Source organism: Bombina bombina, chromosome 6 (assembly GCF_027579735.1).
Source record: "Bombina bombina isolate aBomBom1 chromosome 6, aBomBom1.pri, whole genome shotgun sequence".
NCBI lineage: Eukaryota > Metazoa > Chordata > Amphibia > Anura > Bombinatoridae > Bombina > Bombina bombina.
Window position 1 is genome coordinate 1064200676 of NC_069504.1, and position 18489 is coordinate 1064219164.

At 41.9% G+C, this 18489-nt stretch overlaps 1 protein-coding gene across 2 annotated transcripts in view; it reads right to left on the minus strand.

The window, feature by feature from the left end:
* The window catches only part of LOC128664168 (uncharacterized), a 310587-nt gene that overhangs the window by 273584 nt on the left and 18514 nt on the right, over positions 1-18489 (minus strand). The window contains exons 2-5 of one of the 2 annotated variants that reach the window (XM_053718929.1): positions 9201-9222; positions 6820-6832; positions 2173-2180; positions 1626-1761 (exon numbers count right to left, since the gene is read on the minus strand). In XM_053718929.1, the coding sequence (XP_053574904.1) occupies positions 1626-1761; positions 2173-2180; positions 6820-6832; positions 9201-9222 (179 nt within the window). The remainder of the gene's footprint in view (positions 1-1625; positions 1762-2172; positions 2181-6819; positions 6833-9200; positions 9223-18489) is intronic. The other variant, XM_053718928.1, reaches the window with a different exon arrangement.

An 18489-nucleotide genomic window follows, 5' to 3' on the forward strand; every position in this document is an offset into this window, starting at 1 on the left:
TATCACTATGTACACTTGCTCTCTAGCTAGCTTTGTAGTAACTTTGGGCCAGATTACAAGTGGCGTGCTTATTTTTTTTTTCCGTGCACTAATAGCCCTCAAAGTAAAAGATTAACTCAGGGTTAGCGAACACATTACACGTTGAAAGTAAAAAGTTATCGTACAAGCAAAAACTATATTCAGGACTTCGGATATCACGACTTTGCTAACTTCTCCCCATAGACTTCTATGGGGCACGCTGCAAAAAACAAAACAGCTAACAGTTATCGCTCGCACACGCTAACTCGACACTGCGCTAGACCAACTGCGCTAAACCGGAAGCGAGTTAAGAATATCTTACATTCCTATGTACTTCACAAAGAATAAAATGTTGTTTTTATTTTTATAAAAAAAAAAAACAAACACATCAGATATATGTAGAAATATGTATTTATGAATAAATAGAACATATTCTTCTATGTGAAGAACATTGGAATGTGAAATATTAATATTTCATGTTGGGGTTAGCGCACTTGAGAAAACGCGATTAGGTTTTTCTGGGAGTAGGGAATACATAGCAACATCTCTTTTCTTCCATATGATAAAAAGTTGTATAAGGTGATTAAAAGGACATGAAACACATTTTTTTTCTTTCATGATTGAAATAGACCATGCGATTTTAAGCAACTTTCCAATTTACTTCTATTAGCTAATTAGTTTTGTTCTCTTGCATCCTTTGTTGAAAAGGATACCTAAGTAGGCTCAGGTGCTACTGATTGGTGGCTGCACATATATGCCTCATGTTGTTGGCTCACCCAAAGTGTGCAGCTAGCTCCCAGCAGTGCAGTGCTACTTCTTCCACAAAGGACAACAAGAGAATGAAACAAATTATACAGCAGAACTAAACTGGAACGTTCTTTAAAATCGTATTCTCTATCAGATCATAAAAGAATAATGAGGGGTTTCAGAGCAGAATGTAATTGCTCTGTAAGGGGATTTACAAAAATTGAAGAATGGGTTGGTAAATAGCAAATCAGATTTAATATTGGTAAATGTAAGGTTCTACATTTTGAAAGCAAATGTATGCAGGCTAGTTCTTATTTTAATTGGGACTAGACTTAGCAAAACAAAAGAGGAAAAGGATTTAGGTAAATTTATAGATAATCAAGATAAAAAAGTAGTGTGCAGTGAAAGGCAGTGGCTTCTGGGGACCACTTTTTTAAAAAAAAAAATAGGACACTTGCACAATTAGAAAAAGTACAAAACAGGGCCACAAAACCTATAACGGGAAAGGAAGATTTAAACTATGAGAGGTTAGCCTTATTGGGTCTGTTTACTGTAGAAAAAATGCACTTTAGAGGTAATTTGATTACTGTTTATTCTAAGGCAATTGTTTTTAACAAGATTACATACTTTAAGGCTAGAGGAAAGGAGCTTTGCACTGTATTATCAATCAAAATGTGGAACTCCTTGCCCAAGGAGGTAGTGAATGCCACAACTTAGATAAAGCTTAAATACATTTTGGCAAAAAAACAGAATTCAGGAATAGGATTGCTTGTGTTAAATTGGTTGGCTTTTTAATTATATTAATGTACATTCTATTGGCAGCTTTAGTATACAGTAGGATCTGTATAAGTTTCACTTACCCCAGGCATCAATGAGTGGTCATTTTGCAACAGGAGTATTTTTAATTCTTGCTCATTCAGCCCATTGATCTCATTATTTTTTAACACAGCACTATTATGTTCTGAGTGGATATCATGTGAGAATTTGCATGGAGCCCTAAAAAAGGAACAGAGGAATTTATACTAGTACATGCAAACCCAAAAGAATGAGTTTCCTCTTAGAATTGATTATTTAACATAGCTTTAATAAATTTAAAGGGATAGTCAAGTCAAAATTAAAGGGGCATAAAACAGTATGAACTAACATAAGTTTCTAAATATATAATGCAGCCAAAGCTTACCTGCAAAATGGTTTCTGTTTTCACCCCCATTAACACCTTTAATGCAGGCATAGTTTTGTTTGCAGCAAGCTCCTCCCTGGGCACTTCCATATATGGAAGGTGCTATCCAGGACATAGCTTCAGCAGAATGCACTCGTGCACATGCACAGTAGGAGTGACATTATCCCCATAGAAATGAGAAAGCCTCTTGGCAACAAACAATAACAGTACCTGTGTCTCTTCTCAACCCCCCCCCCTTACTTGCTTAGGTAATTATCCTCCTGTGCACACTTTGTTACCTGATACCAAACGGTTTAGAGTAGGACACTAATGGGGGGGGGGGGGAGCAGGCTACACTTGGCATTACTAAAGTGTAAGTATTTTTGCAGACTTTTGGAAATTTTATTAAAATTCTTATAATCTTTTTTTTTTTTTCCACTTTTTTCCACACACTGTTTCACCACTGTTGACCCTTTTATAATATGCACATAACTCAAAATGTTTTATGGCACTTTAAAATTTCATGATTCACATAGGACATGCAGTTTTAAACAACTTTCCATTTCACTTTTATCATCAAGTTTTCTTTGTTCTCTTAGAATTCTTTGTTGAAGACTAAACCTAAGAAGGCTCATATGCTGCCTCTTATCTCTTATCATTTTATTAGCTTTTCACAGCTATACAGAGTGTGCTATATAGATAACATTGTGCTCATCCGTATAGAGTAATTTATGAGTCAGCACTGAATGGCTAAAATTCAAGCCGGTCAAAAGAACTGAGATAAGGGGGTGGTCTGCAGAAGCTTAGACACAAGGTAAACACAGAGGTAAGAAGTGTATTAATATAATAGTGCTGGTTATGCAAAACAGGGGAATTGGTAATACCGTTTTTTACGCAGTTTTGGTATCACATATACAGCGCCGCATATAAATGCGGCACTGTCAGGGTGCCAGGAATCAGACTGAGACAAGAAGTGCAAAAAAAACCCACACCTTTATTAATAGCAAAACATAATAAAAAGTCCACAAGTCAAATAACAAGCCAGGAATCAAAACCAGAACTGGTAGTCAGACGAGCCGAGTCAGGAGCCAAAGCAAATAGTCAGACGAGCCTGAATCAGGAACAAGGAGAACAGCAGAGTCAGGAACAAGCCAGGGATCAGGAACCAGGAGGGACGTCAGATAGCCAGGTAATACACAGGAGCTCTCAAAAACAGGTCTGAGACAACGCAAGGGCAAAGCATACTGAACAGAGGCCCTTTAAATAATAAGTGATGACATCACAATTCTGAGACTGCATCCTGTCTCACACGGATGATGTACACCAGTCTGGCCATAAAAGGAAGATCAGGAAATGAGAAGAATCACACAATATGCACCAGAGTCAGGAAGAGAGGTGAGTGAAATGGCTGCCAGCAGCACATGGCAAACAGATCAGGGAAAAAACCCTGACAGTACCCTCCCCTCAAGGACCCCTCCCCCGCGGAGGACAAAAGGCTTATTGGGGAAGCGGGCATGGAAGGCACTGAGGAGGGCGGGATCATGAACATCAGAGGAGGGAACCCAAGAACGCTCCTCCGGACCGTAGCCCCTCCAGTGAACCAAATACTGTACGCGGCCCCTGGACATACGAGAGTCAATAATGCTGCTGACCTCATATTCCTCATGGTTGTCAACAAAGATAGGGCAGGGACGAGGCAACACAGTGGTAAACTGATTACAAACCAATGGTTTCAAGAGGGAGACATGAAAAACATTGGAGATGAGCATTGCAGGAGGAAGGTCAAGAGCGTAGGCCACAGGATTAACCCATCAGAGTATTCGAAAAGGACCAACATAACGAGGAGCCACATTGGAAGGCACACAAAGGTTCAAGTTGTGGGAGGACAGCCAAACTCTCTCACCAACCTGGTAGGAAGGCGCGGGCAGACGCCTACGATCAGCCTGGAACTTTTCGTGCTGCATTGAACGATGAAGGCAAGCCTATATCTGCACCCACGTGGAACGGAGTTGCCGGAGATGCTTCTCCAAAGCCGGAATACCCTGAGACATCAATGAATCGGGCAACAAGGATGGTTGAAACCCACAATTCGCCATGAACGGGGATAACTTGGAGGAAGCCTTAATAGCACTATTACAAGCAAACTCTGCCCAAGGTAACAGTTCAGACCAATTATTGTGGTGATCTGAGACATAGCAACAGAGGAACTGTTCCAGAGCTTGATTAGACCGTTCCGCAGCCCCATTGGATTGAGGGTGATATGCTGAGGAGAAGGAAAACTGGATCCCCATTTGAGCACAAAAGGAACGCCAAAATCTGGAGACAAACTGGCTACCCCGGTCTGACACTATCTCCTTGGGTAACCCATGTAAACAGAAGTCCTCCCGGGCGAAAATTGAAGCAAGCTCCTGAGCGGTAGGCAACTTCTTCAAGGGAATGCAATGTGACATTTTAGAAAAAGGTCAACCACCATAAGGATAACAGTATTGCCATTGGAAACAGGGAGCTCGACAATGAAGTCCATGGAAAGATGTGTCCAAGGACGCTCACCATTAGCAATAGGTTGAAGAAGACCCACAGGAAGACGTCGAGGAGTCTTATTCTGTGCACAAACTGAGCAGGAGGCAACATATGCAGCAGCATCAGAACGAAGAGCTGGCCACCAGAATTGTCGAGTGACAGACCAAATCATTTGGTTCTTGCCTGGGTGACCTGCGGCTTTAGGATAGTGGTAAGTGTGCAAAAGTTTAGTTCGAAGATTCTCAGAAACAAAACACTTACCACTAGGTTTCTCAGGAGATGAATTGGTTTGTGCAACCAGGATCTCCTCCCCCAAGGGAGAAGTCAAATTAGTACGTATGGTAGCCAAAATATGGTCAGGAGGTATAACTGGAGTAGGTACAGACTCCTCCTTGGACAGAGGCGAAAATTGTCGAGAGAGGGCATCAGCCCTAACATTCTTACTACCAGGCAGGTAGACCACATAATTAAACTGAGACAAAAATTGCGCCCATCTGGCCTGTCGGGGCGACAAACGTTTTGCTTCAGATAGATAAGTTAAATTCTTGTGGTCAGTAAGAATGAGCACGGGCACGCTAGTACCCTCGAGAAGATGCCTCCATTCTTTGAGTGCCAAAATTATGGCCAGTAATTCCCTGTCACCAATTTCATAATTGCACTCCGCTGGAGACAATTTCTTAGAGAAGAAACCACACGGATGCAAGGAACCGTCAGGCGTAGGACATTGAGACAAGAGCGCACCTACTCCAGTCTCAGACGCATCAACCTCAAGAACGAAAGGCAGGACAGGGTTAGGGTGAGCCAGAACTGGAGCGGCAGCAAAGGCAGTCTTAAGACTATCAAAGGCCTTAATGGCAGTAGGTGACCAATGGAGTGGATCATTCTCTTTACAGGTCATGTCAGGTTTGACCAAGGAAGAAAAGTTTTTAATAAACTTTCAATAGTAATTGGCAAACCCCAAAAAACGTTGAATAGACGGAAAACCAACTGGGCGAGGCCACTGCAGAACTGAAGATAACTTGTCAGGATCCATGGAGAACCCTGCAACGGAGATAACATAACCTAGGAAGGTTACTTGAGTCTGATGGAACTCACATTTCTTGAGTTTACAAAACAGGCCATTCTCACGTAGTCTCTGAAGAACCTGTGTAACATCAGAACAATGAGACTCAAGTGTGGGTGAGTGTATGAGGATGTCGTCTAAGTACACCACAACACACTGTTGCAACATATCTCGTAGGACATCATTAATAAATTCCTGGAAAACAGCAGGAGCATTACATAGGCCAAAGGGCATTACAAGATACTCATAATGCCTGCTCCTGGTGTTAAATGCTGTTTTCCATTCGTGGCCCTCCTTGATCCTAACGAGATTGTACTCTCCTCTCAAATCAAGTTTAGTAAAGACCGTAGCTCCCTTGAGACGGTCAGAGAGTTCCGTAATGAGCGGAATAGGGTAAGCATTCTTAATGGTAAGGCGATTAAGACCCCTATAATCGATGCATGGTCTTAACTTGCCACCCTTTTTCTTCACAAAGAAGAAGCCAGCCCCTGTAGGAGAGCAGGATTTGTGGATGATCCCCAGCGACAGAGCATCGGCAACATACTCCTCCATAGCACAATTCTCAACAACAGACAGAGGGTAAACCCGGCCCCGAGGAGGAATGGCTCTGGGTTGCAGGTCTATGGCACAATCGTAAGACCGGTGAGGAGGCAACGTACCGGCACACACCTTGTCAAAAACGTCTAGGAACTCTCGGTACTCCTCTGGCAATTGAGATACTGAAGATGTGCACAAGACTTTAACTGGTTTCCGAAGACAAGTGGAAATACATTGCGGAGACCATGACAAAATTTCGGACCTGCGCCAGTCAAGACTGGGATTGTGCTATTGGAGCTAGGGATATCCCAGAATAACCAGAAAATGTGGAGAGTTTATCACCTGGAACTGGAGGGTTTCAAAATGGAGAGCCCCAACAGCCATGGATAACGGAGCAGTTTCATGATTAACGAGTGCGGGCTGCAGGGGCCTGCCATCAATGGCCTCAATAGCAAGCGGAATGGACCGAAGCAAAACAGGAATGAAGTGCTTTGATACAAAAGCACTGTCAATGAAATAGCCCGCAGCACCGGAGTCAACAAGAGCCTGGGTGACTATGGAGGAGTCCACCCAGGAAAAGACAACCATGACCAAAGGTTTCTCCTTTAGCGGTTCCGGGGATGAGGATAAACCACCCAAGGTCTGTCCCCGACAGGACCTTAGGTGTGATAGTTTCCCGGCCGTGTAGGACAAGACTTCAAAAGGTGGCCCTGTAACCCACAATAGAGGCAGAGCCTCTCCCTCCTCCTAAAGGCCCTCTCCGCCACAGAGAGACGCGTGAATCCCAACTGCATCGAGTCAGCAGTACCTGGTGATTCAGACCAGGAGGCATGGGAGGAGAGGGAGGCATGGGTGGGAACGAACACGTAGGAGACAACGGAACAGGAGGCTTCCACAAGCGCTCCTTGAAAGAGGGCCTCTCACTTAGTCTGATGTCAATTAGGATCAACAAAGTCACCAATGCCTCAAGATCTTCTGGCAAATCTCTGGCAGCAACTTTGTCCTTAATTGCATCAGAGAGCCCATGAAAGAAGGCGGCAACAAGGGCTTCATTGTTCCAACCTACCTCTGCGGCAAGCATACAGAACTCAATGGCATACTGATCAACAGTTCTTGTACCTTGCTGAATGGACATGAGTCATTTAGCAGCAGAGGAGGAGCGAGCCGGAACATCAAATACCCTTCGAAAGGAGGCCACAAATTCAGGGTAATTTGAAATCACAGGTTTATTAGTCTCCCACAAGGAATTAGCCCAGGCAAGAGCTGTGTCAGAGAGTAACGAGATGAGAAATCCCACCTTAGCTCTGTCAGAGGGAAACGCCTGTGGTAACATCTCAAAGTAAATGCCCACCTGGTTCAAAAACCCTCTGCACTGATTAGGATCGCATCCATATCGCTGAGGTAGAGGTGCAGAACCGGACATGCTCCTGGTAGGACTAGGTGCAGCAGCGGAAACCAGAGCAGCCATAACTTGCGGGACACTTAGGTCCAAATGTGCAGTGTGAGTCAGCAGGGTTTGCAGGGATAGTACATATTGATCCAAACGGTGATCCTGTTCATCCATCCTGGAAATTATGGCAGGTAAAGGTGGATTATTTGCACCATCAGGATTCATGGCCTTGCGTAATGTCAGGGTGCCAGGAATCAGACCGAGACAAGAAGTGCAAAAATAATCACACCTTTATTAATAGCAAAAAATAATAAAAAGTCCACAAGTCAAATAACAAGCCAGGAATCAAACCAAAACTGGTAGTCAGACGAGCCGAGTCAGGAGCCAAAGCGAATAGTCAGACGAGCCGGAATCAAGAACAAGGAGAACAGCAGAGTCAGGAACAAGCCAGGGATCAGGAACCAGGAAGGACGTCAGATAGCCAGGTAATACACAGGAGCTCTCACAAACAGGTCTGAGACAACGCAAGGGCAAAGCATACTGAACAGAGGCCCTTTAAATAATAAGTGATGACATCACAATTCTGAGACTGCATCCTGTCTCACACGGATGATGTACACCAGTCTGGCCATAAAAGGAAGTGCAGGAAATGAGCAGCATCACACAATATGCACCAGAGTCAGGAAGAGAGGTGAGTAAAATGGCTGACAGCAGCACATGGCAAACAAATCAGGGAAAAAACCCTGACAGGCACGTATATTTCACCCGTCGGTTGAAATTTTTACTCCATAAGCTAACATAGAACCGCGCTGCAAATCGGTATCACATATTCAGCGCAAGGACTTGCGCGGCGAAAATGGAGAAATTTTACTCCATTTTCACCTCGCCACACATAGGCAGGTGCAGCAAGCCTTGAGCTTAGTATGTGAGCACCGTAACTCCCGGAACTGCCTGAAAATATTAACTAACACCTAATGCATGCGCAATATTTATCTACCTCCTGAAAATAAATAACACCTAATGCACGCGCAATATCTACCTGTCAACCGCAATCCCCCACCTCAATAACTAATAAACTATATTAACCCCTAATCCGCCAACCCCCATATCACAAAACATCTAATTAACCTATTAACCCCTAAACCGCCATCACCCCACAACGCAATATACCTTAATAAACTATAAACCCCTAATCCGCCATTCACCCATATCGCAAAGAAACTATTAAAGCTATTAACCCCTAAACCGCCATCCCCACCAACGCAATAAACGTAATAAACTTATTAACTCCTAATCCGCCAAACCCACACAACGCAATAATTCTAATAAAACTATTAACTCCTAAACCGCCAAACCCACACAACGCAAATAACTAATTAAATTACTAAGCCCCCTAACCTAACACCCCCTAAATTAACCCCAATTACCTACAATTAAAAAATACTAAATTACAAACAATTCAAATAAAAAAAGCTAACATTACTTAAAAATACAAAAATTAAGATTAAATTAATCTAAGATTGCAAAAAATAAAAAAATCTAACATTACAGAAAATAATAAACAAAATTATCCAAAATAAAAAAATTAAACATAATCCCTATGAAAATAAAAAAGCCCTCCCCCACAAAATAGAAACACCCCCTAATCTAATGCTAAACTACCAATAGCCCTTAAAAGGGATTTTTGTAGGGCATTGCCCTAAGTTAAACAGCTCTTTTGCATTTAAAAAAAAAAGTCCCCCCTAACAGTAAAACTCCCCACCCACCAACCCCCCAAAATAAATAAACCTAACACTAAAAAAACTAAACTACCCATTGCCCCTAAAGGGGCATTTGTATGGGCATTGCCCTTAAAAGGGCATTCAGCTCTTTTTCAAAACCCTAATCTAAAAACAAAAAAATTTAAAAAAAGCCTAAGTCTAACCTCCAGATAGGTATTTACGGTTTCTGAGTCCGGCGCTGAAGTCTTCTTCCAAGCGGCGACCTCTATCTTCTCCCAGGAACAAGCCGGCGCTGAGCGGCGGGCGCAATTGAAGACCGGCGATGGCGGAACTGAAGACCGGCGACCGCGGAGCCATGGAGTGTGGAGATCCTCTTTGTACAATCACCGCTGCACACTGAGGATTGAATTTAAGGTACGCGTTTAAATATGGGATACCTTGAATTCAAATCAGCCAATAGGATTTCAGTAGCTCTCATCCTATTGGCTGATTTGAATTTGAAGAATCAAATCAGCCAACAGGAATGCAAGAGACGGCATTTTTAAATGCGTACCTTGAATTCACTATTCAGTGTACGGCGGTGATCGTACGAAGAGGATCCTCTACGCTCCATGGCTCTGCGGTCACTGGTCCTGCTCATCTCTGCTCCGCGCCGGCTTTGTCCTGGATGAAGAAGGAAGAGGTCCTTGGAAGAAGATGTTGGCCGCTTGGAAGAAGACTTCACCGCCTGGAACAGGACCTTCTCCACCGGACTTCAGGAACGGTGAGAACCTATTTAGGGAGTTAGACTTAGGATTTTTTATTTTTTGGTTGTTCTTTTTTTTTTTTTAGATTAGGGATTTCTGGGCACTCTAAAAAGAACTGAATGCCCTTTTAAGGGCAGTAAAAGAACTGAATGCCCTTTTAAGGGCAATGCCCATACAAATGCCCCTTTAGGGGCAATGGGTAGTTTAGGATTTTTTAGTGTTAGTTTTTTTTTATTTTGGGGGTTTGGTGGGTGGGGGGTTTTACTGTTAGAGGGGGGACTTAGTATTTTTTTAAGGAAAAGAGCTGTTTAAGGGCTATTGGTAGTTTTTTATTTTCATTCGGCTAGATTTGGAGTTTTGTCGGTAACGACCTGAAAAACTAACGCCGGCTTTTTTCTGGCCGCACCATAAAAATAACTCTGGTATTGAGAGTCCACATAAAGGCTGCGTTAGGCTCCAAAAAAGGAGCGTAGAGCATTTTTAACGCAGCTTCAACTCTCGATACCAGAGTTGCTTACGCAAGCGGCCAGCCTCAAAAACGTGCTCATGCACGATTCTCCCATAGGAAACAATGGGGCTGTTTGAGCTGGAAAAAAACCTAACACCTGCAAAAAAGCCGCGTTCAGCTCCTAACGCAGCCCCATTGTTTGCTATGCGGAAACACTTCCTACATCTGCACCTAACACTCTAACATGTACCCCGAGTCTAAACACCCCTAATCTTACACTTATTAACCCCTAATCTGCCGCCCCCGCTATCGCTGTCACCTGCATATTATTATTAACCCCTAATCTGCCGCTCCGTAAACCGCCGCTACTTACATTATCCCTATGTACCCCTAATCTGCTGCCCTAACATCGCCGACCCCTATATTATATTTATTAACCCCTAATCTGCCCCCCACAACGTCGCCTCCACCTGCCTACACTTATTAACCCCTAATCTGCCGACCGGACCTGAGCGCTACTATAATAAAGTTATTAACCCCTAATCCGCCTCACTAACCCTATAATAAATAGTATTAACCCCTAATCTGCCCTCCCTAACATCGCCGACACCTAACTTCAATTATTAACCCCTAATCTGCCGACTGGAGCTCACCGCTACTCTAATAAATGTATTAACCCCTAAAGCTAAGTCTAACCCTAACACTAACACCCCCCTAAATTAAATATAATTTACATCTAACGAAATTAATTATCTCTTATTAAATAAATTATTCCTATTTAAAGCTAAATACTTATCTGTAAAATAAATCCTAATATAGCTACAATATAAATTATAATTATATTATAGCTATTTTAGGATTAATATTTATTTGACAGGCAACTTTGTAATTATTTTAACCAGGTACAATAGCTATTAAATAGTTAAGAACTATTTAATAGCTACCTAGTTAAAATAATTACAAAATTACCTGTAAAATAAATCCTAACCTAAGTTACAATTAAACCTAACACTATACTATCATTAAATTAATTAAATACAATACCTACAATTACCTACAATTAAACCTAACACTACACTATCAATAAATAAATTAAATACAATTCCTACAAATAACTACAATGAAATAAACTAACTAAAGTACAAAAAATAAAAAAGAACTAAGTTACAAAAAATAAAAAAATATTTACAAACATAAGAAAAATATTACAACAATATTAAACTAATTACACCTACTCTAAGCCCCCTAATAAAATAACAAAGCCCCCCAAAATAAAAAATGCCCTACCCTATTCTAAATTACTAAAGTTCAAAGCTCTTTTACCTTACCAGCCCTGAACAGGGCCCTTTACGGGGCATGCCCCAAGAAGTTCAGCTCTTTTGCCTGTAAAAAAAAAACATACAATACCCCCCCCCCAACATTACAACCCACCACCCACATACCCCTAATCTAACCCAAACCCCCCTTAAATAAACCTAACACTAAGCCCCTGAAGATCTTCCTACCTTATCTTCACCATACCAGGTTCACCGATCCGTCCTGAAGAGCTCCTCCGATGTCCTGATCCAAGCCCAAGCGGGGGGCTGAAGAGGTCCATGATCCGGCTGAAGTATTCATCCAAGCGGGAGCTGAAGAGGTCCATGATCCGGATGAAGTCTTCATCCAAGCGGGAGCTGAAGAGGTCCATGATCCGGATGAAGTCTTCTATCAACGGCATCTTCAATCTTCTTTCTTCCGGATCCATCTTGCAGACCTCCAACGCGGAACATCCTCTTCTCCCGACGCCTACTAGCCGAATCACGGTTCCTTTAAGGGACGTCATCCAAGATGGCGTCCCTCGAATTCTGATTGGCTGATAGGATTCAATCAGCCAATCAGATTGAGCTCGCATTCTATTGGCTGTTCCTATCAGCCAATAGAATGCGAGCTCAATCTGATTGGCTGATTGGATCAGCCAATCGGATTGAACTTGATTCTGATTGGCTGATTCCATCAGCCAATCAGAATATTCCTACCTTAATTCCGATTGGCTGATAGAATCCTATCAGCCAATCGGAATTCGAGGGACGCCATCTTGGATGACGTCCCTTAAAGGAACCGTCATTCGGCTAGTAGGCGTCGGGAGAAGAGGATGTTCAGCGTCGGAGGTCTGCAAGATGGATCCGGAAGAAAGAAGATTGAAGATGCCGTTGATAGAAGACTTCATCCGGATCATAGACCTCTTCAGCTCCCGCTTGGATGAAGACTTCATCCGGATCATGGACCTCTTCAGCTCCCGCTTGGATGAAGACTTCAGCCGGATCATGGACCTCTTCAGCCCCCCGCTTGGGCTTGGATCAGGACATCGGAGGAGCTCTTCAGGACGGATCGGTGAACCTGGCAGGGTGAAGATAAGGTAGGAAGATCTTCAGGGGCTTAGTGTTAGGTTTATTTAAGGGGGGTTTGGGTTAGATTAGGGGTATGTGGGTGGTGGGTTGTAATGTTGGGGGGGGTATTGTATGTTTTTTTTTTACAGGCAAAAGAGCTGAACTTCTTGGGGCATGCCCCGCAAAGGGCCCTGTTCAGGACTGGTAAGGTAAAAGAGCTTTGAACTTTAGTAATTTAGAATAGGGTAGGGCATTTTTTATTTTGGGGGTCTTTGTTGTTTTATTAGGGGGCTTAGAGTAGGTGTAATTAGTTTAAAATTGTTGTAATATTTTTCTTATGTTTGTAAATATTTTTTTATTTTTTGTAACTTAGTTCTTTTTTATTTTTTGTACTTTAGTTAGTTTATTTCATTGTAGTTATTTGTAGGAATTGTATTTAATTTATTTATTGATAGTGTAGTGTTAGGTTTAATTGTAGGTAATTGTAGGTATTTTATTTAATTAATTTAATGATAGCATAGTGTTAGGTTTAATTGTAATTTAGGTTAGGCTTTATTTTACAGGTAATTTTGTAATTATTTTAACTAGGTAACTATTAAATAGTTCTTAACTATTTAATAGCTATTGTACCAGGTTAAAATAAATACAAAGTTACCTGTAAAATAAATATTAATCCTAAAATAGCTATAATATAATTATAATTTATATTGTAGCTATATTAGGATTTATTTTACAGGTAAGTATTTAGCTTTAAATAGGAATAATTTATTTAATAAGAGATAATTAATTTCGTTAGATGTAAATTATATTTAATTTAGGGGGGTGTTAGTGTTAGGGTTAGACTTAGCTTTAGGGGTTAATACATTTATTAGAATAGCGGTGAGCTCCAGTCGGCAGATTAGGGGTTAATAAGTGTAGGCAGGTGGAGGCGACGTTGAGGGGGGCAGATTAGGGGTTAATAAATATAATATAGGGGTCGGCGGTGTTAGGGGCAGCAGATTAGGGGTACATAAGGATAACGTAGGTGGCGGCGCTTTGCGGTCGGCAGATTAGGGGTTAATTATTGTAGGTAGCTGGCTGCGACGTTGAGGGGGGCAGATTAGGGGTTAATAAATATAATATAGGGGTCGGCGGTGTTAGGGGCAGCAGATTAGGGGTACATAAGGATAACGTAGGTGGCGGCGCTTTGCAGTCGGCAGATTAGGGGTTAATAAGTGTAGGTAGGTGGAGGCGACGTTGTGGGGGGCAGGTTAGGGGTTAATAAATATAATACAGGGGTCGGCGGTGTTAGGGGCAGCAGATTAGGGGTACATAAGGATAACGTAGGTGGCGGTCGGCAGATTAGGGGTTAAAAAAAATTATTTGAGTGTCGGCGATGTGGGGGGACCTCGGTTTAGGGGTACATAGGTAGTTTATGGGTGTTAGTGTACTTTAGAGTACAGTAGTTAAGAGCTTTATAAACCGGCGTTAGCCCACAAAGCTCTTAACTACTGACTTTTTTCCTGCGGCTGGAGTTTTGTCGTTAGATGTCTAACGCTCACTTCAGACACGACTCTAAATACCGGAGTTAGAAAGATCCCATTGAAAAGATAGGATACGCAATTGACGTAAGGGGATCTGCGGTATGGAAAAGTCGCGGCTGAAAAGTGAGCGTTAGACCCTATTTTGAGTGACTCCAAATACCGGCGGTAGCCTAAAACCAGCGTTAGGAGCCTCTAACGCTGGTTTTCACGGCTAACGCCAAACTCCAAATCTAGGCCATAGAGATTAGGTTTAATTTTTTTATTTTTGATAATTTGGTTTATTATTTTATGTAATGTTAGACTTTTTTATTTTTTGTAATCTTAGATTAATTTAAATTTAAGTAATGTTAGCTTTTTATTTTAATTGTAACTTAGTATTTTTTAATTTAGGTAATTGGGGTTAATTTAGGGGGTTTTAGGTTAGGGGGCTTAGTAATTTAACTAGTTATTTGCGTTGTGGGGGGTTGGCGGATTAGAGGTTAATAGATTTATTAGGATTATTGCGTTGTGGGGGTTTGACTGATTAGGGGTTAATAGATTTATTAGGATTATTGCGTTGTGGGGGTTTGGTGAATTAGGGGTTAATAGATTTATTAGGATTATTGCGTTGTGGGGGGTTGGGGGATTAGGGGTTAATAGTTTTATTAGGTTTGTTGTGATGTGGGTTAATGGCGGATTAGGGGTTAATATACTTTATTAGGTTTATTGTGATGTGTTTGAATGGCGGATTAGGGGTTAATAGTTTAATTAGGCTTATTGCGTTGTGGGGGTTGTTGGTTTAGGGTTTAATACTTTTATTATTAGTTCCGATGTGGGTTTGATGGTGGATATAGGGGTTTTACAGGTCGGGTTTATTTTTGGGAAGCGGGTTAGACTTTTACAGGAGATTTGATTTTTTCTTTATTTTCTTAGGCGCCGGCAGTTTCTAAAGTGCCGTAAGTCACTGGCGATTCCAGAAATGTGTATTAACGCTCATTTCTGGACATCGCTAGTTTATCCAACTTACGGCACTTTATGAACTGCCGGCGCCGTATATGTGATACCACGATGTGCAAGGTGAAATTACGTGCGGCGCGTGTTTCAGCGCTTGCACTGAAGCCTGCACCATATATGTAATCTCTCCCTATGGCCTCTAGTTATGAAAGTCTGGCGGACCTGATCCGCCAGTGCAGATCAGGTCCGCCAGACCTCGCTGAATACAGCGAGCAATACGATCACCGTATTCATCATTGCAGGGGCCGCCAGCAGGGGGGTGTCACTCAACCTGATCGTACACGATCGGGTTGTATTGTTGCGATGTCTATCCACCTGCTCAGAGCAGGTGGACAGGTTATGGAGCAGCGGTCTTTGTGACCGCTGCTTCATAACTGCTGTTTCTGGCGAGTCTGATGACTCGCCAGAAACACGGGGCATCAAGCTCCTTTCGGAGCTTGATAGATAGGCCCCATATCTTGAAACACAGAGTGGCTAAAAAGGACAAAAAGTGTTACAGAGGTCTGAGTGCAGGGAGAGGAGGGGGTGTTGTAAAAATCATGACGGGGGCTTAGGTGACAGAGGCAGACAGTGTCCAGTGTAGTGTAGGGGAAATATATTATTTTATAAAGAGCATATACTAACATGAAGTTATATATCAACATGGAATAAATATGTATAAAGATGTGAAATGATGTATACAGGAGGAATATAAAATAGTCACAAAAGAAGAAAGGAAAGAAGAATAAAAAATAAATAAAAAAGGAATAATAATAATGGTAAAAATATTTACATAGGCTTACCTGTGTACCTCTGTATAAAGAGTGTGGAATATACAATGTAATAAACTATATGAAAGTACATTACAAGAAATTTTAATAATGTGTTAAGAATCCAGAGTCTACATTTAGTCCAGAATTTAGCGAGTTGAAGTACATTTTCATTTCAAATGTTTTATAACCCATTTGTGATCGCAAACTGCACTCATCTGTATACAGGAAACCAACAGATAGATGCAGCTACCTCCACAGCCAAAGCTCCCACCCCGATCATATAAAAAAAAAAATCCATAATCTACACTCAGGCTACCAGATATCATATAATTTGCTCAGATACCAAGGACCGTGACAAACACCCGATCACACTGTCCCAATCATTCAGAGAAAAAGGTTACAAAACAAGGGTTATAAATAAAAAAATTAACTCTGCTATAATGAATCATGTCTGCCCTGCATCGCTAAATGCCGACAGCATACGCTGTCGGCATTTATCATTGCACAAGCATTTCTGGTGAAATGCTTGTGCAATGCCGCCCCCTGCACATTTGCGTCCAATCGCAGGGGGTGTCAATCATCCCAATCGGATCCTCAGAGGTGGCAGACCAGTTAAGGAGCAGCAGTCTTATGACCGCTGCTTCTTAACTTAAGTTTCCTGCAAGCCAGAAGCTTTGGAGGTATATATATATAAATCTACCCCTGGTATCAGTTTGTCACTTTCTGTGCTATGCACAATTGCCTCTTATTTTTGTAACCTATTATTATTTACTTGTTACAGTCGGGGGTACTTAGTACAAAAAATGATGCCTGTAGGTGTACGTTACAAAAAAGGGTGAGAAACAGTGATATAAGCCACCACTTACTCTCTGGGAAGGTGTAGTGTTTGAATACTGGTGCACGGGCCCGAACAGACTAATAACTTTTACAAGAAGCATTTTTGCTAATGGAAGTATATTACAAAAATGCTTTTGTTTATAACGGAAATGCACCCATGCAAATTAAATTTTTAACCTTTATATCCCTTTAACCTGTTAGGGAAAAATATTTTTATTCTGTATATTTTCCCTTGTGTGTTATAATGAGCTGACAATTGTAATTTTGAAACAATACCCTTTCTTGCAAGTTCAGCTCTTTTTTGCTGTGCATGCAAAATAGAACTTTTTAGCTAAGTAAAATACCCAAGTCTCACAATTAAGATTTGAATCCACTCTCTCATCCTTTCCCGTCTCGACTACTGCAACTCCACCCTCTCTGGTCTCCCTAGCTGCCGCCTAGCTCCTTACAATCCATAATGAATGCCTCTGCCAGGCTCATCTTTCTTACACGTCGCTCTTCATCTGCCGCACCATTCTGCCAATCCCTTCACTGGCTTCCTCTTGCCTCCAGGATTAAACACAAAATTCTCTGACACACAAAGCCCTCAATTGCATTGCTCCCCCCTTGTCTCTAGATACTCTCCCTCCCATCCCCTTCACTCCGCACATGATCTCCTACTCTCCTCCTCTCTTGTTGCCTCCTCACATTCCCCTTTACAAGATTCCTCCAGACTGGCTCCCATCTTATGGAACTCTCTGCCTCGCTCCACAAGACTCTCCCCTAGTTTTAAAAGCTTCAAGGGCTCCCTGAAGACTCTACTATTCAAGGCCGCATACAACCTACACTAACCTTCCTATCTCCACTGCTATCCCATTACACCTCATAGCATGTAAGCCTACCAGCTGTTTGTAGTCCACCTTCATAAGAGCCAACTACAACAGTGCAACTCTCGGCAGGACCCTCTACCCATTTGATCCCTGTAATTGTTTTTTATATACCACCTATGTTCATAGTGCTCTGGAACCTGTTGGCGCTCTACAAATACCTGATAATAATAATAATAATAATAATAATAATAATAATGTAAATAATGCCTAAAGTGGCATATAATAAAATGATCCATACAGAGCTATGAGAATAAGGTTGAAAGAAGTCATAAAATAATGGATAACCAGTAGGCAATGGGGAGAAGGGGTGAAATAAAACTTCAGTAAATGAGCCTGCATCCCCTATAAACCATATGCTCATGTCACAATGAGACACAAGGCCATGCAGCCCCTGTCAGCCATGTGCCCCATATCAAATCTTAAATGAGACAGAAGGTCCTGCAGCCCCTGTCAGTCATATGACCACATCATACATACAATGAGACCCATGACCACATCATACATACAATGAGACCCAAAGCCCTGGAACCTATGTCAGCTATATGCCCACATCATACGTGCAATGAGACACACGGCCCTGCAGTCCCTAAAAGACATATATCCACATCAGACCTAAGATCATACTCAGTAAAGTGTCCGGTTTCTTATATTGAGTTTTTACTGAACAGAAGTTTAAAATATCAGAATTTACCACTCAAACTGGGACATCAAGTAAACCTGTTAGAGAACAGATGTAAGATACGTCTGATCATAAAAGTGAACATAGTTTGTAATGGAAGAGTTGAGGGAAGATTAAGTGG